Raw genomic sequence first — 23,630 nt, forward strand, 5'->3', positions numbered from 1 at the left:
ATCCTATTACCCAAGTGAGAGACGCAGAAGAAATTCAGACTCCAGGCTTTGGCCTGGCGCAGCCGCAGCCATTGCCACCAGCTGTGGAGTGAACTCGCAGATGGAAGATCTCTATCCCTCTCTGTCTGTAACACCACCTTTCAAATAAAAACAAATCTTTATTTAAAAAAAAAAAGTATACCTTAGACTATTTTATTAGGGCTGTATCTCAGAGTCATTCTTACATCCAGATTCGTCATATTCCTTTTCCTTCCTCAATAAATTTCATAGATGTACTACAATATCGTTAAACCAATCCAGACCCTTCCACATGGATAATTAAGCTGTCTTGGTCAGAGTCACTGGTTCATTCTAAATCAACTTGCAGTACAAATGGGCTTCACTTGGGGCCCGGTGGCATGGCCTAGTGGCTAAAGTCCTGGCCTTGAATGCCCCAGGATCCCATATAGGTGCCGGTTCTAATCCCGGCAGCTCCACTTCCCATCCAGCTCCCTGCTTGTGGCCTGGGAAAGCAGTGGAGGACGGCCCAAGACTTTGGGACCGTGCACCTGCATGGGAGACCCGGAAGAGGTTCCTGGTTCCCAGCTTCAGATGGGCGCAGCACAGGCCGGTGCACTCACTTGGGGAGTGAATCATGGGACGGAAGATCTTCCTCTCTGTCTCTCCTCCTCTCTGTATGTCTGACTTTGTAGTTAAATAAATAAATCTTTAAAAATATATAACAAATGGGCTTCACTCCCCCAAGCACATATCCATGAGGGCGTGCTTTGGGCATAAGTGCCAGGCACCCCCATCCTGGGGGTGGGAGCAGAGATGCAGCAGGGCGGGAGCGAATCCAATGGGGGGGGAGGGTGGGAGGTGAGCACAAGCCGAGAGATTAGAGGGAAGAGGACGACAGGGCCAGCGCTGTGAAAGCAAGCCCTGAGCCTAGGCGTTGTCAGTCCTGGAGTGGGCGCTGGGCTGGAGCACTGTATCCTAGCATCCGTGGCTGATGCTGTCTCATGGTCCAGGCACCTTGCCCCTCTTCTGTCTCTTCGTTATTTCGTGAAGATTTTCTTTGAAAAGCAGCACAGCACAGAGAGCACGGACAAGGAGAATGAGATCTTTCATCTGCCTGTTCACTCCCTGGATGTCACAGCCAAGCCAGGAATGGACCAGGCCAAACCCAGGAGTTCCATCCCAGTCTCCCACGGGGGTGATGGGATCCCAGGCATTTGGGGTATCATCCACTGCCTTCCCAGGTACATTAGCAGAGCATCCAGGGTTTGAATTAGCACTCCAAAATGGGATGCTGCCATCTCGGGTAATAAGCTTAAGACACTGTGCCACAGCATTGACCGTTGAAATTAATTTGAAGCCAGTTGGACCTGGATAAGCACATAGTTGGGGGCAGGGCAGTCCTCACCTGCCTGGCACTCTGCATTTCTCCATTGTTGACTCGGGCAGACAATGGGGAGTCTAGGAATTTCTCCTCCTGCCTCCTCAGTGCTGAACTCACCAGCCCTAGAGGCAAGGAGGTGCCCTGATGCCTCATTGTCCCCACCAGCTCTTTCCCCTCCCCTCCCTTTTCCTTTTCTACCTGCGGTATTTGGCGTTTCCTTGTCCCTCAATGAAGGGAAGTGAATGCGATTTCACTGTTTCTGAGAAGGTGCCACCTGTTATCTGGGAGACGCCTGTTGGACTTCTGCTGTTCAGTTTTCTAATTGTGAAGATTCATCCATGTCACTGCACAGGCTTGCTTGCACCAACGTCATTGAGGTCCTGTGTGAGTCTGTCAACTTTTTGTTTTTCTTGTCCGATTTAGCTCTACCATCCATCTGCATTTGGTCCTTTTTTAGATTTATGCAGTTTCATTTGAAAAGCATATTTTACGGGGAGAAAGATCTCCCGTCCACCAGTTCACTTCCCAAGTGGCCGCAATGGCCCGAGCTGAACCAGTCTGAAGCCAGGAGCTTCCTCAGGTCTCCCGCACAGGTGCAGGGGCTGAAGGCTTTGGCCCATCCTCTACTGCTTTCCCAGGCCACAAGCAGGGAGCTGGATGGGAAGTGCAACAGGGCTCCGCACCCAGTGGTGGTTCCTTAGAAGGTGTGAGGTCAAAGCAGGGTGGTTTTTCTGTATGGATGTCTGGGTGGCCTAGAGCGCCATCCGCAGCTGCCCATCATCTGCCATGGCTCACTTTACAGCCAGTTGATTCCATGAATGGCAGCTGCTTGAAGATTCGCACGTTCTTGGAGCTCAAGTGTCATAACAGTTTATGATATGCTACAATTGCAGGACTAACACTTCTACCTGTGCCTCTTTTTACCCTGATTTTCTTCTGTTTTCATCTGTATACTTCTGTTTATGCAGAATTTTATATTGCTTCTGAGTCATCTTCACAATTCAGTTTATTAGTGGCCACATAGTATTTTAACAGGTGTATCGTATCTAATTAGCCAGGCTTCTCTTAGGCATTTGGACAATCATTGTAAAATTAAAAAAACTGTTAGCTACTATAGGATAAATATCTCAGTGTTTAAAGTGATTATAGTGTAGGAAAATTCACCTCAAGTTCTTTATTGTTTCAACATTGATCTATCCAATTAGAAACGTGCAGGTCACTGTGATGGAACCACTATGAAAGTTGCTTTTTCTCTCCGGGAAGTAGTGTGTGCACTGGAAACAGTACTGACTGGAATTGAAATGGCCCACGTGTGCCTGGAAATCAGTTAACATTCGAGTATCGTCACTCTTACCCCCACAGGAATGGCGTTTCTTCAGTAGTTCCTAATGTCAGATTCCCTGTCTCCGTGCAGAGAACCAGGGCCGCATCAGCATGCAGGTGTGTGACGCCGGGATCAGACTAGATAATCAGCAGTAATGTGACTGAGTTTTTAAAACATCCTCAAAGCACTTAAGAAAGCAAAAAAAATTCCACCGGCGCCGTCTTGTGTTTCATCACTGTATCCCCAGTGGTGCGCAACAAGGTTGTGTAAACACAAAGTGACCAGTAGCCACTTAATGAAGGCAGTCTGCAGAGCGCAGGGACAGTCCGGAACCTTCCATCTGCAGCTTACCCTCAAACCAGATTCACGGTAAGATTCTCCCAGGCCCTGCAGCGGCCATGATTCCCGAGTTGACTGAGGAGCGAGAGAGGCACAGGAGTGGTGTCAGACAAGGAGGAATAAGTGAGTGGGTGCGTGAGTGAGTGTGTGTGTGTGTGGAGGCCCTGAGCTTCCGCCAGGGCCCCATGAGTGGCTCTTGGCCTTGGTGTCTGCCTGGGGGGAGTAAGGTGGAGCATAACCTCGTCTCAGGCCACCAGCCTCGTCTTGTGCTCTCTCTCTCAGGGCCTTGGTTAACCTCAGGGAACGCCCCAGCTCCCTGTCTGGGAGCAACCCAAGACTCCCTCTGGGTTCGTCCAGTGTCGACACATCCAAGCCTGGAGACCCAGAGGTGAGGCTGCAGTGTCAGTTGCCTGGCTGTACCCTGATGAGTGGAAATGCAGTAGTCTGTGTTCCCAGTCCCGGGACACAGTGCCCTGAGCTCAGGCAAGCCCTGTGAGCGCTCAGGCACACACGTTACCAAAAGGCTGTTTTTACTGGCGGGTTTTTATTTATTTATTTTTAAAATCTTTACAGAAATAGTCTGTTTGCTGGACCCATTTGTTTAAATAGAGAGAAACAAAATTAAATGGAAATCATCTAAATCCCACCTTCCCGAAAGAGCCACTTACGTTTGAGTTGCTTTTTTCTGTGCATGTGTAGATACTTCTCTCATATATTTAGGTATGCTCTTAAGGTGATAATTTAAAAGTACATTTTTAAAAGGTGAGCTTTTAAAATGAACTCAGCATAAGCTAATTATTTGCAAATCCCAGGGGTAAAAAAAAAAAGATGTAAAAGTCAGTTGTGGTCTTGTTAAGCAGTAATCATGGGCTTGATAAAATTCTGAAATGTTTCCGTGAGCAATATGGAAGACACCGTGCATCCCACGTGTGTATCTCACTCTCTAGCTGTGTGCCCAGTTAAGCCCTTTGGCCCTGGTTCTCACCCTCGATACACACCTTCCCCAGGTGTGAACACCGTGTAACAGTTGCTTTGCGTGTTGCTCCTCCAGCACTTTGATTCGCAACCTTGGTGGGTGTCTCTGAGCAATATGTGTATGTTTCCTGGTTAGTAGTACATTGTTGTGTCTTGCATGACCTGCTCTGCTTGGACTTCGTGATGTTTTCCTGTCATTTCCGGATTGATTCCACAGTGTGGATCTATCACTGTTCATTTCTCCAGTCTCCTCTTGACGGGTCACAGTTCTGTGCCATCACTGTGTCGTGGTGAGCACCCCTGGACACAGGTCCCTGTGCCCATCATATGAGTTCCCTAGGATGGTGAGTCTTCATCCTCTCAGACCCAGATCATCTTTCCAGGACAAAGATTCTGACAAGCATAAACTCTGCCACCCAGAAATGATACAGGTCCAATAGTCTTCCTGCCTGCAATTTCCAGTGCATCACTGTGGTACTTGATACACCGTGAAGAACTAACCCTCCCTTATGGGAAGACAGACTGCATTTCAGCATGAGCCTTCTGGTTGGACCCTCCTGGAGGGCGTGGATGAGTCGGGCACCGGCAGTCACCCTGTGATAACAGTCCTGAGCGTGGTCGTACCCAGGCATGGTGTGGAGTTCTCAGAGGAGTGGCTCTTGGTAAAATGGTCAACGGCTCATTTTTCAAAACAGTCATTCTTTCTCTGATTTACTGTAGTTGCACTCCTGAATATTCAGTGTGTGTCTGTAATTAATATATTTTTTTAAATTTGGAAGGCAGAAAGCCACACAGGTGAGCAATAATCTCCCATTCACTGTGCCCTATGCGTGCACACCAGGCAGGACTGGCCAGGACTCGGGCAGGAGCCTGAAATTCAGTGTGATTCTCCACATTGGTAGCAGTTGAGCCTTCGCCTGCTGCCTCAGGTACACGTTAGCAGGCAGCTAAAATAGAGAGTGAAGTTAGGACTAGAATTTCCAGTGTGTGATAGGACTATCTTTACTGCTTAGGCCACAAACACCTGTCCCCTTCAGCGTACATTAAATTGCAAGCAAAGAAAAACTTTGTTATTGAAATGGAGTTAGATGTAAGCTCAGTGATTATTAATGTTTGTCCGGCAGAATGTTCAAAAGCTGTGTCTAGGTACTAATTCCTCCAGTGGGAAATTTTCATGTTGACAATGTACAGGCCCCTACCCTCTGAATACCAGTAGTAGGCTCCAAGTGGAAATTGTCCCACCGGACACTGCATCACCTCGTGAGGAGGCACACGGTTGATGCCTGTTGTCCTGTTTACAGGAAGTAGGACGAGACGTGGGCTGTGCGAGTTGCACGGTGCGGTGTCGTTGCTGAGCTCGGCTCAAGTCTGCTGCTACACAGCGGTAACACTTGCTGTTCACGTCTGCAGTGCCAGTGACCCACTTTGTCCATTCGTGGGTCCTTCACTTGCCCCAGCTGTGTTTGTGTGGAATAGTATCCTTTCCTCTAATTTGCTTTTTTTCCTTACTGTCAGTGAAATTGGGAGTCTAGAGGTTTTGTGTGTTTTTTAGCTGCCCAGGATTTTTTTTTTTCTAACATTGTCTTCTGGGAGCTGCTTTCGGCCCCTCACCTGCACTCCTGGCTGGGTTGCCAGTCTTTCCTCATGGATCTATGCCAGCTTTTTATGTGTCCTGTCCTCTTGGCCACTGCAGATGTCCGTGGGGCAGGCTTTGACCATGTTTATCGTGTCTTGTTATACACTAGAATGGTAGTCTCAGGAGGCCGTGGGTCTCGTGTTTTCCATTTCCAAATTCGCATTTAGATAGTTGATCTGCACGGCATTTATTCCCCTGGATGGTGTGTAATAGTGACGCAGGTGTTTTACCTCTTCCACTAGATCCACCACTTGTCCCAGCGCTGTTTCCTGGGCAGGCCCCTCTGCCTGCGCCATTGCCCATCACTGGCCCCGCATCCCTACCTATGCTGGGTTGTCCCGGGCCCAGTGCTGTCTCCCGTTGGTTTGTTGGGGCTGTCCCAAGCCCAGCGCTGTTGGTGTGTTGGCTGCAGGCCACCAGCTCCATGCCGCCCGTTCATTGTTACCTCTTTCTCAGGAGGGCAGTGTGCAGCTGGCCCTTGGTAGCTGCGTTTCACCAGAGGCACAGCTGACAGGAGCTCAGAGCAAGGTTCCGCCTTCTCAGCTGCCCTGGTACACGCGGTCTGCTTGGATTTCTGTTTCTTCAGTCATCCAGTCTTGATTACCGCTAATGTCACTGCCATTGTATTCAGAAGTAACTCTGTCATGTTTGTAATTGAAAATATTTAAGATGTAAAAGTTGAAGGGCTCTGGGCACAGTGTGCTGGCTAGCACAGGCATCCCACATGGGCACCAGTTCATGTCACAGCTGTTCTACTTCCCAACCAGCACCCTGCTTATGGCCCAAGAAAGCAGTGCAGGATGGCCCAAGGCCTTTGGCCCTTGCACCCACGTGGGAAAAGCTCCTGGCTCCTGCCTTCAGATCAGGTCAGCTCCAGCTGTTTCAGCCATTTGGGCGTGAACTTCTAGTGGATACAAGACCTTAAAAATTAAACAAAAAAACAAAAAACGTTTAAAGGCTCCAGTTATGATTCCTGGTGTGTAAAGCCATACCTCCTCTTAAATAGTTTTCCAGAATGTTTTTCAGTAATGCTAAGGACTTTATGCTCTTGATACTTTATGCTTTTGTTGTGTTTCCCATGTAAAAAAATCATTTATGGCCAGCGGTACAGTGGGCCATGTCGATGCCTGTGATACTAACATCTCCTGTCAGTGTAGGTTCAAGTCCCAGGCACTCCACTTCTCATCCAGCTCCCTGCTAATGTGCCTGGAAAAGCAATAGAGGGTACCTCACATGCTTGGGCCCTCGTGAGAGAACTGGATGGACTGCTAGGCTCCTGGATTCCACCTAGCCCAGCCTCCACCATTGGGATCATCTCGGGAGCAGATGAAAGATCTGTCATTCTCTCTGTAGCTCTGCCCCTTTCAAGTATATAAATAAATCTTTAAAAAATGTTTGCGGGCCTACACAATGGCTCAGTGGCTAAATTCTCACCTGGCATGCCCTGGGACTCCATATGTTTATCAGTTCCCATCCAGCTCCCTGCTTGTGGCCTGGGGAAGCAGTCAAGGATGGCCCAAAGCCTTGGGACCCTGCATCTGTGCAGGGGAACTGGAAGAAGGTCCTGGCTCCTGGCTTCAGATCAATTCCACTCTGGCTGTTGTGGCCACTTGGGGAGTGAATCGGGGGACAAAAGATCTTTCTCTCTGTATCTGCTTCTCTCTGTAAATCTGTCTTTCCAATAAAAATAAATAAATCTTTAAAAATCTGTTTAAAAATCATTTAAAATTAGAACAAAGTATATCTTAGAAAAGCAGCACTTCAAACCAATTATTGCTATAGAATGTGGGGGAGGCAGAGCTCATAAATTAATCTGATTATAGGCATGATTTTGTGTTTCATAAAAACGCTATTATTACCTTGTTTATAGTTAACTAGTCAAGAGTGTGGCATAAAAATTAAATATGCAGTTCATATTGTATGTCAAGAAATTCTATCTTCATTAGCAAATCTATTAATAAAACTGGAATTACGACCAGTTTAACTGCCCCTGCTTCCATTGACTGTATAAGGTGAGAACTGTAATTAAACTCAGGTTTCTCTGATGCCACAGCAAACACAAGACAAACGCATGTTTAGCTGGGAAGAGTTACAGATACAAGATCCCAGAGCAGTGGAAATAAATGGGATGAAGATGTCTTTTCAGTGGGTTGTGCTGCGCTGTGTGCTGCACCTGCCGCTAACATCAGCACGCTCTCCTCATCTCTGTGCCGGTATCTCCAGGAAGGCTGTGTTTGTCAGTTTCTTCTTCACATAATAAAACGCGAGAACAGTTACGGTTTTCCTTCCTTGTTCGGGACACTGAGGATCCTATTTCTCAAAAATGGACAAAGGTAGAAACTCTGCACCTGTCTTTACAAAAGAATTGTCAAGTCTTCACGTATCACTTTTTCTCATTTACAATGGTCTCCTGATAAAAGGGCCCATAGATCATGATGTAGTTTTCTCTGTTAGTAATTCTGATGGTATTGTTGTTGCAGGATTTTTTCCACCCTGGAGCGTCCTTTCACCCAAGAAGTAGAGGGAGGTTGCTTTAATGGACTTTTTTGGTATATTGGACAGACCTGACCCATTTAGCTGTGCAGTGTGCAGTATGGGTCAGCTTGGAAAAGATCATGCTGTGTGGATGTGGCCGTCTGTTTCCCTTCCTTCATGACAAGGGTGACAAAGTGGGGATTCACTGATACGCTCTGCCTGAGCCAGACAGCAGAAATGAGTGTCAGAGAAAGATGTAGAACCAGAGTATCCAGTCCAAGCCCAAGGATCTGTGGATGTCTTTGCTGTCCAAAAAGGAGCCTAGACTAGAAGACAGTCTTCCAAAACCAGGGGATTTCTAGACTCCCCCAGGAACCTGTACTTCAGGAGAGATGATCACTGGTTCACTCTCCAAATGGCTGTAGCAGCCAGATGTGGGCGAGCAAGGCTGTGGCCAGGAACTCTATGTCTCCCACATGGGTGCAGGGGCTGAAGCACTTGGGCCTTCCACTTTTGTCTTCCCAAGTGCATTAGCAGTAAGCTGGATCAAAAATGGGGCAGCCAGGACTAGAACCAGCATTCAAATATAGGATGCCTGCATCTCAGGCAGAGGCTTACCCTACTGTGCCACAAAGCTGGCCTCAGCAAAGTTTTCTTTTTGGGTTCCAGTCATTTTCTTTCATGCGGCCTCCCACGAAAGAGTACTTTCCAAATCCAAATTTTCCTGAACGTGGCTGTGCTGCACTCTATGCAGCTAGCCAGCAGGCCCTCCCAGGATGTGTGTAAAGGTGTATTTTACTGTCCTCCTGCCTGCCCACAGAATCTCCTCTCGGCTTGAATCACCCTGTGCAGCAGCGCATGGTGAAGACAAAAAGTTTTCAACAGAGCCTCGTCCACCTGCTATGTCCTGAGTCTAGTTTTCTGTTGCCCTTTCTTTTTAAAGGGCAAAATTTGGGACAGGCTAAAAAAAAAAAAAAAAAAAAAACAGCCGGTGCCTGATAGTGTTTATGAAATCTTGGGAGTTTGTGTGTGCATGTGTGTTTTTGAGCTGAAGGTGCAAGGATCGGTATACAGCCCAGCAAAGGGCCCCTGTGCCCGGGGCAGGACTCCGCGTGTGGGAGTCCTTCCGTGTTGTCTGTCACCCCAGGCCCTGAGAGGTTCCACAGGGTGCTTGATCCCATCTCACCTGTTAGTATAGAAGAGCAGCTAGGTGTCTTCACTCCTGACAGTTTATGTTTATGTGAAAACAAGCTCGTGTCCAGCAAATTGCTTTAGCTCCGCATTCCTCAGCTGCTTTCTAGGTCCATCTCAGGAGCATACACTCTTGTTTGTTTCTTTGTTTGTCTGTTTGTTTGTTTGTTTGTTTTTAGCATAAACATTAAAAAATTCTGCTCTCTGTAACCCTTGAAATTGAAAATAAATGAATTTTTTTTAACTTTTTTTTATATTATTGTATTGTTGTTGACAATCTTTACATAGTTAATTGCGGTTAAAAAAAAGGTTCAGGGGGTATAGGGAAGTGGGTAATACTATTATGTCCATATTGTTTCCATCATGTATCTGAGGTAAAGGGGGATGTTGAGGGAGAAGCCCCACCCGGTTTCCCGCCCACCCCAAGTCCCGGATGTGGGACATGCTCTGAGATATTTGCTCAAGTGGTTTTAATAGTTCTGCAGTTATGAATCGCTGCCAGTTTCGCTCGATGAGGTCGTCCACTGATTGATATGGTCCATCATAAAGTCTCCGTTTGCCCCATATTTCACTGCCAACATATAGCTGAGATGAATGATTGACCTGTTCTGTCTTCTGCCCTTTCCTGGTTAGAGTTCTGAGTCCAGCAGTTCGATTGGGGAGATCTCCAAAGATACTTTGAGGTATTCCCAGATTAGTTACTTGTATGTTCTAGGAAGCAAAGGGCCCGGCACAGTCCATCACCCCGATCAGCTGGTGGTTGCAATTGCTGGGTTGGTTCTGTTTTCAGTCCCAAGTTGCACTGGAACCAATGGGTGTTTCAGTCCAGTCTGGTTCTGACAACAAACAAGCACCGCACTCATTTTGGGTCTCTCCCCACTCCCAAACTATTGCCTCTCCTATCTCAGGAATTCTGAAATGATTCCCTGGAGGCAACAGGCGCCTGATCACCCAATCCCAGTTGGAAAACGCTTTAATGAACGCACTGTATGTAGAGGAATCATTCCGCCTGAATTCTTAGCATTTTTACTGAAATGACTGAACTAAAGATCATGTTATTTAAGCAGGAACAAGAAAGAAAGAAATATAATTATGTGAACATTATAACACTACCAATTATGTGTGCCAAAGCAAGAGAAAAAAAAGAAGTACATCAAAATAAAAATAGTGATAACGGACTGGCTTGGTTGTGGTTTGCTGTTCCTTTCTTTAGAACTGTACTTGCTGGCATTATTTTTTTTAAAAAAACAGCATGGATGTTTCAAGCTCTGTTTTGTGTGAATATCAAACTGTATACTTACTGATTATCTGATAACATATCTGGAAATTTGCAAAGTGATTTTTAAATCATGTTATTGTGATGTGCCTAGATGCTTCGATAGTTCTTAAGTTTTAAAATTTTAATTTAAAAATAAATGTGAAGCAGCGTCATGTAGGGCAGATGGTGTAGTTTTACTCTTTGAAACGGTACTTTTTCTGTAAGTTTGTAATCTTGATGAAGAATATTGTGATAAGTGATTTTCTTTTGGGGATATTGATCAGACTTGAACATATCTAAATAGCAGGAATCAATGTAATCATTGGAACAGCAAAATGTAAACCAGAAATGCAAAGAGCCAGCTTTTGGATGCTCTGGCCCTCGTGGAGATGCCGGGGGAAGACCAGCATTTGTCTTAATGTGCTGTACATGTGCAGGAGGGAGGGCATACCAGAGGTCAGAAGCAGGGTGATTGAGGCTCCCGGGTGACTCAACACCAGGCTTCCCAAAGATCTGGAGGAAGCTCAGGCAGAGCTGGATCGTGACATCATGGAACTGGTGGGAGATGCAGACCCGAAGCCAGGGCCAGACAGTGGCCTCTGTGTGCTGGGCCACGAGGTGCGCTACTGCGCAGTGTAGGAAGGCAAAACACTGCAGGCTTAGGAGCACGCCGGCCTTTCCTGTCAAGGAAAATTCTGGAAATCCTATTCTGAGCTGGCAGAGTTTGGGAGTGAGGTAGAACAGGATTGAAGGAGCTGACAATGCTTTCCAAAGCCAGAGGGGGAGAGTGGAAGCAATGCATTTTCTGTGACCCTCGGGAAACTAAACTGGACGTGTTGTGCGTGGAGTTGGGTTGGACGCCCCTGTTAGGGAGTGAGGTGGAGAATTCTGCACGCATTCGAAAGTCAGGGAGCTTTCCACTCTGCAGTCTGACAGCAGGCAGCCTCTCACTGCCTGGGTGTCAGTTCCCCCACCAGGCCACTGTCCGGCTGTGTGACTCCCTTCCCAGCACCCTTGTCGCCATTCAGCACCCGGGGGCGGCAGAGCTATTGTTCCTCTTGTTTCCTTTCTTCCTTGTTTCTAAGCTCAGGTGCAAAAGTAGGTGTTGACTAAATTGCTCTCCCTGCCATGCGTCTCACATCAGCCTTGCCTAAAGCAGGCCACCCCTCCTGTTTTGAAAGATTTATTTTATTTACATCTACGGAGAGAGAGGAAAAGACAAAAAGAAAAAAAAAGAATGGTCACAATGGCTGGGGTTGGTCGGGGCCAGAGCCAGGAGGCAGGAGCTTCTGCCAGATCTCGCATGTGGACACAGGGATCCAAGAACTTGACCATCCTTTGCTACTTTCCCTGGCCATTAGCCGGGAGCTGGATTGGAAATATGGAGTAGCTGGGATGTGAAGTGGTTCCCATATGGGATGCAGGCGTTACAGGCCATGGCTTAGCCCCACAGTGCTTTCTTGGTTCATCTTAAAATGTTGTCTGCTCACACTCTGAATGTGAGATTCTGAGCTGCCTTCATTTCTCCTTCTAGAATATTCTCTGTGCAGTCATCTGCCGGGAGCCTGAACCGGGAGCCATCATGCCTGGGATTCTCTTCTGAAACTATGCAGGCACAGGCCCTGGATTCGGATACTCCACAGCAATATCACAGAGCCCGAATCTGAATTCCCTTTTCCATTATGCAAGCATATTATTTTAATAGACTCATGCTCATCAAGTATTAAAAGAAATAGCTGTTACAATTAGAAATACTCAGCAGACAAAAGGGCCTGGAAGTGGTCTTTTCTATGGTCGAAGTGTGTAAATGTTTGCCCAGTGTGATGAGTCAGAATTGTGCATCTGGAAAACAAACATTGGCAGAATTTTGCCTTTTTTTGTCAGCTACCAACAGAAAACCTTCAAAAATGTATGCAGATATGAAAGTAAAAGGATTATTTGGGTGCAAAACATTTTCAAAATCCATGTTTTTCTTTAATGACAGACATGTTCCATAGACCTTTTGAAACCCCCGTCACCCCAGATTTTCCAGGGCTACAAAGAACACAGTGTGGTTTCCGTGGGACTCCTTGCAGCACTTTGGAAGTTACCATTGCAGACTGACCCTACGCCTCTTCTTCCCACAGGGATAGGAGGCCTGCAAGACTCCGTGCTGAAGTCTGCCACACTGTGCAGCCTGCCCTCCTGCCCACCGTTCATACCCCTCAGCTTCGAAGCCACGCCGATTGTGAGAGTTGCCATTGAACCAAAACACCCAAGTAAGATGATCTTGTGTTTCTAAGCAGGTGACTTCCAGGTGTTCAGTACCTGATTCTTCATGATCCATTACAGCAGCTTGTGTCATGAATTTTCCTCATTCAGAGTGCCCAGGGTAGCTGCTGGTCATGGAGGGGGGACTCCTGGCTGCTGTGTGGCCAGTGTTGTCTGGGTCACTGTGCGCCAGTCCCTTCTCCTCTTGGATAGGCTGTATTGGGGTAGCATTGTTTCCTTATCCTGAGGCCATGGGTCTCTGTTGGCACTGAGCCCAGGCTCTGTGTGTGTGTGTGTGTGTGTGAGAGAGAGAGAGAGAGTGATGACTAAATCCTTCATTGATGTCATTTGGTTTGAATTTTTGTGCTGGTGTTTCATGTACATCATGAGGCACAGAAACATAGAAAATATTTATCTAAAAAACAAGCTGTGATAAGTTTTATTTTGTTTTGAAGATTTATTTCTTTATCTGAAAGGCAGAGTTACAAAGAAAAACAGAAAGAGGGAGTGAGTTAGCTGGATGAAAGAGAGAGAGACAGAGAGAATCTTCCTTGTCCTGGTTCACTCTCCACATGGCCACAATAGCCAGGACGGGGCCTGGGCAAAGCCAGGGGCTTCGCTCATGTCGGTGGCATGTCCTTTGTTTGGATGGCAGGGTTCCAAGTACTTGGACCATATTCCAAGGAGAGCTGTGGAAGTGGAGCAGCCAGGACCTAAACTGGTGTTCATATGCTGGCGTCACAAGTGGCAGCTTAACCGGCTGGCCCCGCGTGGTAGACGGTTAAGGTTTCCTCTTCACTCTTTGCTCTGGCGTGTTTGAAACGGTATCAGCATCACCTGGATGAAGAAAAGCCAGTGTGCATACCCGATAGTGTTTCCCACACACGGCCACCTCACTGTGATCCCCACACTTAGTGATGGACACCAGGTCTGGCCAGCGTGGTGCAGTTCTGTGTTTTGGATTTCCTCAAAGCTGGGCAGTTTTTGGAGAGGAAGATCAGCTTCTCTTTCCCTTGTCTGAGTCTGACTGTACCCCTGCACATACTTTTCCCTTCTCGTAGCAGCCGGGAGCCTCAGGCTGGTTGCAGTGTCTGGTCTTCTGTGTGTGGCCACTGTTCTGTCTCAGAGCAGCTCCTACCGACAGCAGCCACAGCGATGAAAAGATGAAAGGCAGTACCGGGACATTTTTAGATAGGCAGATGTAGGAAGGTAGATGCAGTTGAGAAGTGCTCTGCAAATTAAAAAAGAAAAGTAAATATAATTTTATTTGTATTTGATGGAGATGTCAATAATATACAAAGTTTATATATAATTGTGGTTGAGGTTTATGATGGGTTGTTTATTAAGCACATTATTATAACATTTGGTGGCAGGAAAATATGGTCATTTACTTGTTCAAGAGTTTTTTGGTCCAAAGCTTGAGAAAGGGGTTCAACTTGGGTCCCTAAAACAGCCGGTAGTCCTCCATCACCGTGGGCATTGTATCTTCCCCAGGTAGTTGGCTCATGTGGGCTCCCAAGTTGTTGCTGGCTGGCATCTCAGGTCACCTGTGCAGGGGCTCCCTCCCATAGCTGCCAAGAGAGCCTCCTGCATCAGTGTGCGGCAGCTGGCTTCAGCCAGCACCTGGAACCTGACGGCAGAAGCTGGGATGCCTTTCAGGACTCAGCCTCAGGGCTGGGACGTCATCCTTCCACAGTGTCCTTTGGTCACACGGGCCAGCTCCAGTGCATTGCTGGAGAGGGTTCCTGGGGAGGAGTGTGACCCTCAGGAGACCAGGACAACGGGAGCCAAACTGGAGATTGACTGCCAAAATAATGCTACACTGTGTTTAACAGTCTGCCCTTAACACGTTGGGATATGGCTATGCGAAGGTCAGCTTTGAGGTTCCATTTACTGTTACCAGTGGAAATTGCATCCAGTACATGGTGGAAATGGAAGACATGCAGTACTGGGTCATGGGAACCATCTTTTAAAACCATTTGCCAAGTATCCCAAGATTCTGCTGAAATGCAGATAATCACTATCTACTTTGCCTGATATCATCTAACTTTTATTAGTCTACCTAGGAAATGTTGATTTTTTTTTTATCTTTAGTGAACCATCCATTTGAAAGACTTTGAAAATAGCAGAAATCACCTTCCAGATTTTAAGAGATGTTACATATCAGGTGTTTATGTTGTTTGGGGGCAAGAAAATGACCATCAGTGCAAGCCTTTTCAAGCATTTAACACTGGAATGTCTCTGCATTTCAGATTCTTATAGAAAAATTGCTTCTTCCATTCATCTTAAACTGGCATCTTCATCTTGAAGAGATCTATTTTGGTGCCTGGATGGGAGTAATCAGAAACGGTGGAGAATGTATATTTTGGAACAGCTATGCATAGATTAAAAAAAAAAAAAGAACCAAATATACTTATATTTTTACTCCATCTTTTCACAGACTTCTTGAAGTGCCTTTGCTTTGTATTTGATGTATGTGCTGCCGAAGTGAGCACAGCTGGGACTCCGTCCACAGCCTTTCTGCCTTTGCTTTCTATTTCGACTGTCCAAGAGAGCTGCTTTTTGTTTCTCTTATTGTTCCCTAGTATCTGTGTTATTAGTATTATTAGTAGTCTCCTTGTAGGGATCCTTTTAAGATGGGATTCAAATTCCGTGAAGGTTAAGTCAGTTACAGGTAATAGCTATGAACCCACTTCATTAGGCAGTGGAAAACTGCAGTTTGCTAGGGTCTGGCACTATGGGTCAGTTGGCAGATCCTCCTCTTGCAAATATCAGCATCCCATGTGGGCACAGGTTCATGCCCCTGCTATTCCACTTTACATCCAGCTCCCTGCTTGTGGCCTGGCACAGCAGCAGGAGACTACCCAAAACGTTGGGACCCTACACCCAGTTGGAAGACCCAGAAGAAGCTTTTGGCTACTGGCTTCAGATCGATTCAGCTCCCCCCATTGTGGCCATTTGAGGAATGAATCAGTGGACAGAAGATCTTTCTGTCTCTGCTTCTCTGTAAATCTGCCTTTCCAGTAAAAATAAATAAATCTTAAGAAGAAGGAGAAAAGAAAACCAGTGCAGAAAGCTCCTGGGGTTTTGTTGGTTTTGTATAATGAAAACCAAGCAGTGAGGGATTGATATTATCTTTTCTGAAATCTGGAATAGAATTTAAGACTGCCTAAACATGCCTTCAAGTCCAGGGTCTCTGCTGAAGCAGCAGCTGCAGACTTCCTCTGATCTGCCTTGGGTGAAGTGTAGCAGCTGAGAGAGAGAGAGTTGGGGTGGGGGCTGGTGAAGGAGGGGGAGAGTGTGTGTGTATATGTGTGTGTGTGTGTGTTGAGGTGGGGGCTGATAAGGGCAGCTAGGGCCTCTATGTCCTGATTTGCAGACTGAGCAGAGCAACCATGCACCCGGGGCCCTGGCGAAGTGGAGCGCAGCAGGTGCCTCGGGCTCACGGGTCCATCACTGGTGAGGGTTTGTTCACTCCTGCAGTTCTACCAAGGAGGTTTAGGGCTAATTGCTTTTGATAGGACACTCCAGCTCCACGTCCTCAGTATCATAGGAAATGCTTCTGTACTCTCTGAGGAACCATTCTGTCACATTCCTAGAGATGAAATAGGTCCATTTGTAATAGAATTTAAGCACATCTCTGTGTGTAATGACAGCAGTTCTGTCTGTTGGGGGAAAGGGATACCGGTCACCCCTGGGTGTCTGTGTGGAAGGCCTGTGAGTGTCTCCTCATAGCTGTCTGCACAGGTGAATTCCCAGCAGGCACTTGTCTTCACGGCACTGTGCTATTTGGAAGAACAAAAACTCTTAAGTTTATTCCTTTTTGTTTGTTTTTGATATGAATTGTATCATTTTATGATATGGTTCCATAGGCTGTGGGATTTCTCTTCCCCCCTCCTCAAGTCCCTTCTCCCCCTGACTGATTTCCCCTATATTATTACAATAGCATAATCTTTCATAAACAGTCATAGGTCCATCATTCTGCTATTTAAGTGTATCCTGTCATTGTAGGCACGGACAATGGCAGAGAGTCCAGCATCATATTGTCAAGCTATATTTCATGATTTCATTGAAGTCCATAGTTGATTTGGAAGTAGAGATGCGTACTGCACTGTATCTTCGCATCTAGATGTGACAGTCGCTATTAAACAGTTTCTATATATCCCCTTAAATGAAAAGCCCTAAAACAAAATCAGCAACAGGTAGAAAAAGTTTACAGCAGCATGAAGTTAAATAAGGTGCTGTTAAATGATCACTATGTTGCTGAAGAAATGAAAATCAAAAACCTTAAAGCAAACAGTGCTACTGTATGACTTATGAGTTAGTGAAGAAATTAATAAGAAAAAAAAACTTCTTTGAAGAAATGAAAATAAAAACAAAAATATCAGAAACCCATGAGATGTAGCAGAAGCGGTTTTCCTTTCAAGGCCAGACGCGTTGTCTTTACATTGCACTTATCTTCCCATCAAGCCCCGTTTAATCAGTGTCTCGTTTTGTTACCACAGGTGAGATGCCTCAGCTTGTGAAAGGAATGAAGCTGCTCAACCAGGCCGATCCCTGCGTGCAGATTTTAATCCAGGAGACGGGAGAGCACGTGCTGGTGACGGCAGGGGAAGTCCACCTGCAGCGGTGCCTGGACGACTTAACGGAAAGGTCAGGTCAAAGTGAGAACATCTTAGGATGTCCTTCACTGGTCTAACTCAGACCCTTGATCTTGGAGAAGAGTGACAGGCTTGAACTGTTACTAGATCTTACATTTAATCTTTAGTAACTGAAAAAAATATTGCTTCTATCTACACTTGGATTATTTTGTGTTTTTGGCTTGCATCATAACATTCTTTCATACATTCATGAATATATTTTACTTTAGGCATGTACACACACACACACACGGAGATCATATCAGGGCAGCAAAATCTGTAAATTTATAAATACGAGCTATTAGAACAGACCTCTCATGTGGGTAGGGTCTCCACATGCAGACCTGGAAATCTTCAAGTTTGTCTGTAAATAAGATGCGTCATGGCACAGGAAACCCAAATCACTTTTTATAAATAGCATTGTTCCTGTTCCAAGTACATTGGGTGTTTTTGTGGCAGTTAGAAAATATAGAGGAGAAAAAAGAATCATCCATTCACACATGCAAAAATAGCCCCCATTGCCATTCTGTACCTGTTCAGAAAGTATGTTGATCTGCACAGCCCTGCTTATTTGGCTGAGACAAACTGTTGACAATTTTATTGCTGACCCAAAACATGAATAATCTTAAAGCTTAGGATCCATGTCTTCCTGTTTCAATCTACTTTATGACTAACAATGAACATTTTAAAGTGACTCTTTTGCCAGCGTTGAGTGTTGCTATTTTTTAAAAATGTTACCAATCTGGAAGACAAAAGGTCTTCATTGTTTGTAAACATTTATATGCTTATTCATGGGGGAAAAAAAAAAGAATTCCCAACTGTGCTTCCTTTATTAATACTAATCACAACCAAAGTGATCATTGTGAATGGCCTGTGTACACTGTTCTGTGATAGTCACTGCATTAAGCACAGTTTAGCTCCTGTAATCTTTGCAGCAGCTCAGTTCAACTGCTGCTGGTGGTCCTTTGCCAAAACCTGCTGCTTCTCACAGAACGGGAACAGCTGCTGGGGCAGCGCTGGTCCCTGGGGCCTGGGGAGAAACCCTGACAGCCGGGGAACACGCCCAAGCCTGTGCCTCAGTTGTGATGGTCATGGGGCCTTGTCCCATTTACAGTGTTCCTGTAACCGTAATTAGAACAAAAATCAGAAGTAGGTCTGCTATCTCTTTTACTTTGGTTACCAGTTTCTTGGAATTTCTAAAAGGTGCTAATGATCAGAGAATAACGCTAATTGGATAAATCATAAGACACAGTATATTTGAAAATAATGATTTCATTCTCAGGGGATTTCTTCAGACCATGTTGGCGTATGTGCAGTAAATTATTTTCTCTCTTCTCACTTTCCTTGTTACCAAATAAAAATGCACATTGAATAGCCTTAAATTTAAAAGTCATGCTTTTTGGAATTTAAACTTACATTTCAAGTAATACTACCCACTTTGACCTAAAAACTGACCTTTGAGTTGTGTTGCTAGATAGATAGATCTTTAAAATATTTTAACAGTAAAATATCTCTTAATGAAGTTATTGGGGGTTTCTGGACGTACTTCTGACCACATACTAGACCACAGCAGAATATAAACTTGACCTTTAAGTGCACTGGGAAACAGAAAGATGTCTGTGGTTCTCTGCCGCGTTGGCCAGTGCGCCTGTGCAGAAAGGGCCCAGCCTCCATGCCCATAGTTTTGTTGGAGTGTCTGCTCAAACCACGTGCTTAGTTTTAAATGTCATATTGCTTTCTTCTCCTCTGTCCCCAGAAAGTTTTACATTACTTTAATCGATACATTTTTCTGTAGTCTTTCTGCACTTCTGTCTTATACTTTTCCCTGTGTTTATGTTTTAATATCAGGATTGAAAAGGGGGGAAAAAACTGTGCTTCATAAATAAAAGAAATTAGTTTTCTAGAAATGTGTCTTTTACATATTGTCAGCAATTTATTTTAATCAGTTTTTGAAAGGCGGAGTTAGAGAGAGATTGATCTTCATCTCCTGAATCACTGTCCCCACTGACTGCAGCAGTGGCCAGGGCCGTGGCAAGCCAAAGCCAGGGTCCTGGGACTTCATCCGGGTCTTCCATGTGGATGGCGAGCAAGGCTCCTGGCTCTTGGGCCATCTTGCCTCTTTCTCAGTGTGCTGTCACAGAGCAGATTGAGAACACGAACTGGCGCACACCGGGGATGCTGGCGTCCCAGGCTGTGACATAAGCCACTGTGCCACAACTCCAGCCACTTTTGTTTTTAATACACTTAATGAATACATTTTTATTCTGAAGCCACTTTTTAAATATCTGCATCCAAATGCCTAAAAATAATTTAAGCTTGTACTGACTGAAAATAGTAAAAGCTATTAACATAGCCACACTTCAGTAAGATATCTTTCGAATTCTGGAGTGTTTAACTGCTTTTTGTAACGATCCCGATTTCTGAAAATGCCAAGAGCCATCTCCCTTTATGTTGTGGACTCATATCTAGCTCTGAGAGGCCACCTGGAGCCCGGGCCTGCCTACCTCACATGCAGAGGGGCTGTGCCAAGTTCCCACAGATGTTTGAAAAGACGGTGTGTGATACGAGAGAACCATCCACGCAGCTTCCCGGGAAACCCCACATCCGCCAGAACCGAAGCTTCCTGGGCGCCACAGGGTGGATTTTGGAACCTCTAGAGTTTCGGGTTTCAGGTTTCAGGTTTTCTGCTTAGGGATGCTCAAGCCTGTATCCCTCATCCATAAAGAATTCCTTTGAATTCATGGGAAAAGCTGCAACTCAGCTGAAAAAAGGACAAAAGATTGAAACGGGTACTTCACAGAAGAAAATCCTAAAGACCAGTAACACAAAAAAGTAGTGAATTAATGGAATTGATGCAATGAAAGTTAAAGTGAGATATCTCTGCATATCCCCCAGAAGTTTTTTTTTTTTTAATTTTAAGATTTATGTATTTATTTGGAAGGATTACACAGAGAGGAAGAGAAAGACACAGAACAATAAAGCTCTTCCGCCCTCTGGCTCACTCCCCAGATGACACAGAATCCGGGGCTGGGGCAGGTGTCCTTCCCATACCATAGCAGGCAACTGGCTTGCGAGTGAAGCAGCCTGGGCCCAAACAGGAGCCCGCATGGGATGCCAGCATTGCAGGCTGAGTCCTGACATTTTTTTTTTTTTAATGGCATATCAGGCATTAGCAGACAGAACAAGAGGAACTCACCTGCAGGGCGAGTGTGGATATGATTTGGTCTGACTGCTTTTTCACCAACTAAAATAGAAAATCTTTCTATTGCTTAATTAATCTCCCAGTTTTAACTCTATATGCACAATACAAAGCAAGCCAAGATGCACTAGAAGTATTCATAACAACAGAAATTCTACCCAAAAGCTGACAGAGCAACTCAGACAGTAAAACAGACTGACAAGTTCCAGTAGATTCACATAATGGAATTCCACAGAATAATCTCAGTAAACAAAACAACAGCTTTACAGAAGCATGGGTGGGCCTCAGAATATGACATCCAGGAAAACAAATGGGTTGCCCCCCCCCAAATCGTTTGAACCTGTTTGTATGAAATGCAGAAAGCAGTATAGGGATTCTACATTGAAGTGATGAAAACCAGAAAAACTGAACATGAAGTGACAATAAAAGGCAGGCTAGCGATTTCCCTGTCACCGCTTGGAGAGGAGGCTCTGGGATGGCGGCCGTCAGCACGCTAGCTGTGTTGTGTCTCAGCTTGGCTGAAAGTTTCCTGGGCGTTCACTTTGAAGTATGTGATCACAGCTCAGTCATTTGGTTCGGCGCCTGGTTGCGCGGCACTATCAAGTTTCTTAACTGTATTAAGAACATGCATGTAATTCTTCGCCTCTCAGAAGACAGGACCCACCTGGCGCTATGCTACAAACCACTCTTTTCCACTGCCACACTCCTCTGCAGGAGCGCATCATGCCCAGGAATAGGAGGCAGGGGACTGTCCTCTTGAGACAAGAGAGGCCGACAGAGTTCTTAATTGCCAGGGAGGGAAGCCACAGGGGATTGTGCAGTCTGGCAGAGCCCACTGAGCTTTGTTCTGAAGTAATGACAGGTTTGGCCTTGTTGGGAGTTAAAGAACCCTCTATCCTGGGGTGCCTAGTGGGTGCGGCAGGCAAACACAGCGCCCACCATGGTGTGTGGTGACCTTAATGGATCATGTAAATGATTACGGTAGGGGACGCAAAGCTCAGAAACCTGTGGACAGGGCCGTGGTTATATTCTCTCATAGTTTCAGTAACTTTCCCGGTGATTTTGTTGAATGTTTTAAGTATAAGAATGTATTTTTGCCAACAAATGATAATGTTTTATAAAAAAGCACCCCTCCTGTTCCCCAGATTTCTAACTGCTTTTCTTTTCTAAAAAAAAATCAAACATGGGCATCAACTTATGACTCTTCTTTTGAAGATGTATTTTTAACGGAAAGGCAGATCATTAATGGAAGGAGAGACAAAAAGATCCTCTGTCCACTGTTCATTCGTCAGATGGCCACAGTGGCCGAGCTGAGCTGACCTCTTCCAGGTCTCCCGCACGGGTGCAGGGTCCCAAGGCTTTGGGCCGTCCTCGACTGCTTTCCCAGGCCACAGGCAGGGAGCTGGATGGGAAGTAGAATAGCCAAGACATGAGCCAGTCTGGTGCCCATATAGGATCCTGGCACTTGTGTCGCAAGGATTTGGCTGCTGAGCCATCATCGCAGGTTCTACTTTTGCCATTTTATTTATTTATTTATTTTTTAAAGATTTATTCATTTTATTACAGCCAGATATACAGAGAGGAGGAGAGACAGAGAGGAAGATCTTCCATCCGATGATTCACTCCCCAAGTGAGCCGCAACGGGCCAATGCGCGCCCATCCGAAGCCAGGAACCTGGAACCTTTTCCAGGTCTCCCACGCGGGTGCAGTGTCCCAATGCATTGGGCCGTCCTCAACTGCTTTCCCAGGCCACAAGCAGGGAGCTGGATGGGAAGTGGAGCTGCCGGGATTAGAACCGGCGCCCATATGGGATCCCAGCGTGTTCAAGGCGAGGACTTTAGCCGCTAGGCCACGCCGCCGGGCCCTACTTTTGCCATTTTAGATGTTAAATATTATTTTAGCCGATCACCTCATACAAACTAATTTTTATATGACCAGTGGTAAAGACTAGCTAGTGTGATGGTAAGTTATTCTCTCCGTGTGCCATTGTGGTTCTTTAGCACAGCATAACTAAGTATGGATTCTGATTTTAGACCTCCATTGGCTAACTGTTGGGAGAAGTTGGTTCATCTTTCTTTCTGAGCAGTTTTTCTCCTCCCCAGAATGAGCATGATGGTAGCCTGTACCAAATAATGCAGCTAAAACACTTAACTCAGAGCCTCACGCCTAAGAAGTGAGCCTTCTAAAAACTCAACACACACATCCCTCAGTTTGTGTATGCTGTATACATGAAGTTCGTAAGTACTTTTTTTAGGTACTTTTAAGTGACTATCCTGTAGAGTAGCTTTCCGTCTTACATATTTTGCATCTACATAGAAGTATATGGCACTGAACTAAGCTATTGAAAGTGTGAAAGAGATTCACTGTTTATAGTACTGAAGCATGATTTTTACTGAACTTGGCGAACTTAGGAAAATAGACACGAGACAGCTGAATAATACCCCATAACCATTTTAAGATGTAGAGCAGCCGGTTGTATATAAACTAAAATTGAAATGTCAATGAAGTAGTCACAGGATGAGGTTAAGAACTTGCTTTTTCTAACAATATTAGTCACTCAGTACCATACCAATTAACCCCATTATGTTGTAAATTGTTGTTGATGTTGTTTTGTGAGTTTTCATTGGAGGGGATGATATTTTGCCAGCTCTATTTTTGGACTGGGGATGCTCTCCCAGTGAAATGGTTGAACTTGTCTGGACAATAAGATGCTGGACTCTATGCATGGTACATGCTTGCAATGAGGGAATCATGACTGGATATGAACTGTACTACTGCAACAATGTGGAGGAATCCACCATGTGGGCAGGGCATGGGGATGGGTTGGGGGAATCCCAGAACCAATGAAACTGTGTCACAAAATGAAATTAAAAAAAAAAGAAAGAAAGAAAGAAAGAAAGAGATTCACTGGCAAAAAAACAGAACTTTTGTTCACAACATTTTTATTTTCTTCTATATGTTA

General features: G+C 45.5%; 1 protein-coding gene across 2 annotated transcripts in view; it reads left to right on the forward strand.

Moving 5' to 3' along the window:
• The window catches only part of EFL1 (elongation factor like GTPase 1), a 118,851-nt gene that overhangs the window by 75,504 nt on the left and 19,717 nt on the right, over nt 1–23,630 (forward strand). For both annotated transcript variants that reach the window (XM_058665541.1, XM_058665540.1), the window contains exons 16-17: nt 12,706–12,837; nt 17,335–17,482. In XM_058665541.1, the coding sequence (XP_058521524.1) occupies nt 12,706–12,837; nt 17,335–17,482 (280 nt within the window). The remainder of the gene's footprint in view (nt 1–12,705; nt 12,838–17,334; nt 17,483–23,630) is intronic.

Source organism: Ochotona princeps, chromosome 6 (genome assembly GCF_030435755.1).
Source record: "Ochotona princeps isolate mOchPri1 chromosome 6, mOchPri1.hap1, whole genome shotgun sequence".
NCBI classification, from domain to species: Eukaryota; Metazoa; Chordata; class Mammalia; order Lagomorpha; family Ochotonidae; genus Ochotona; species Ochotona princeps.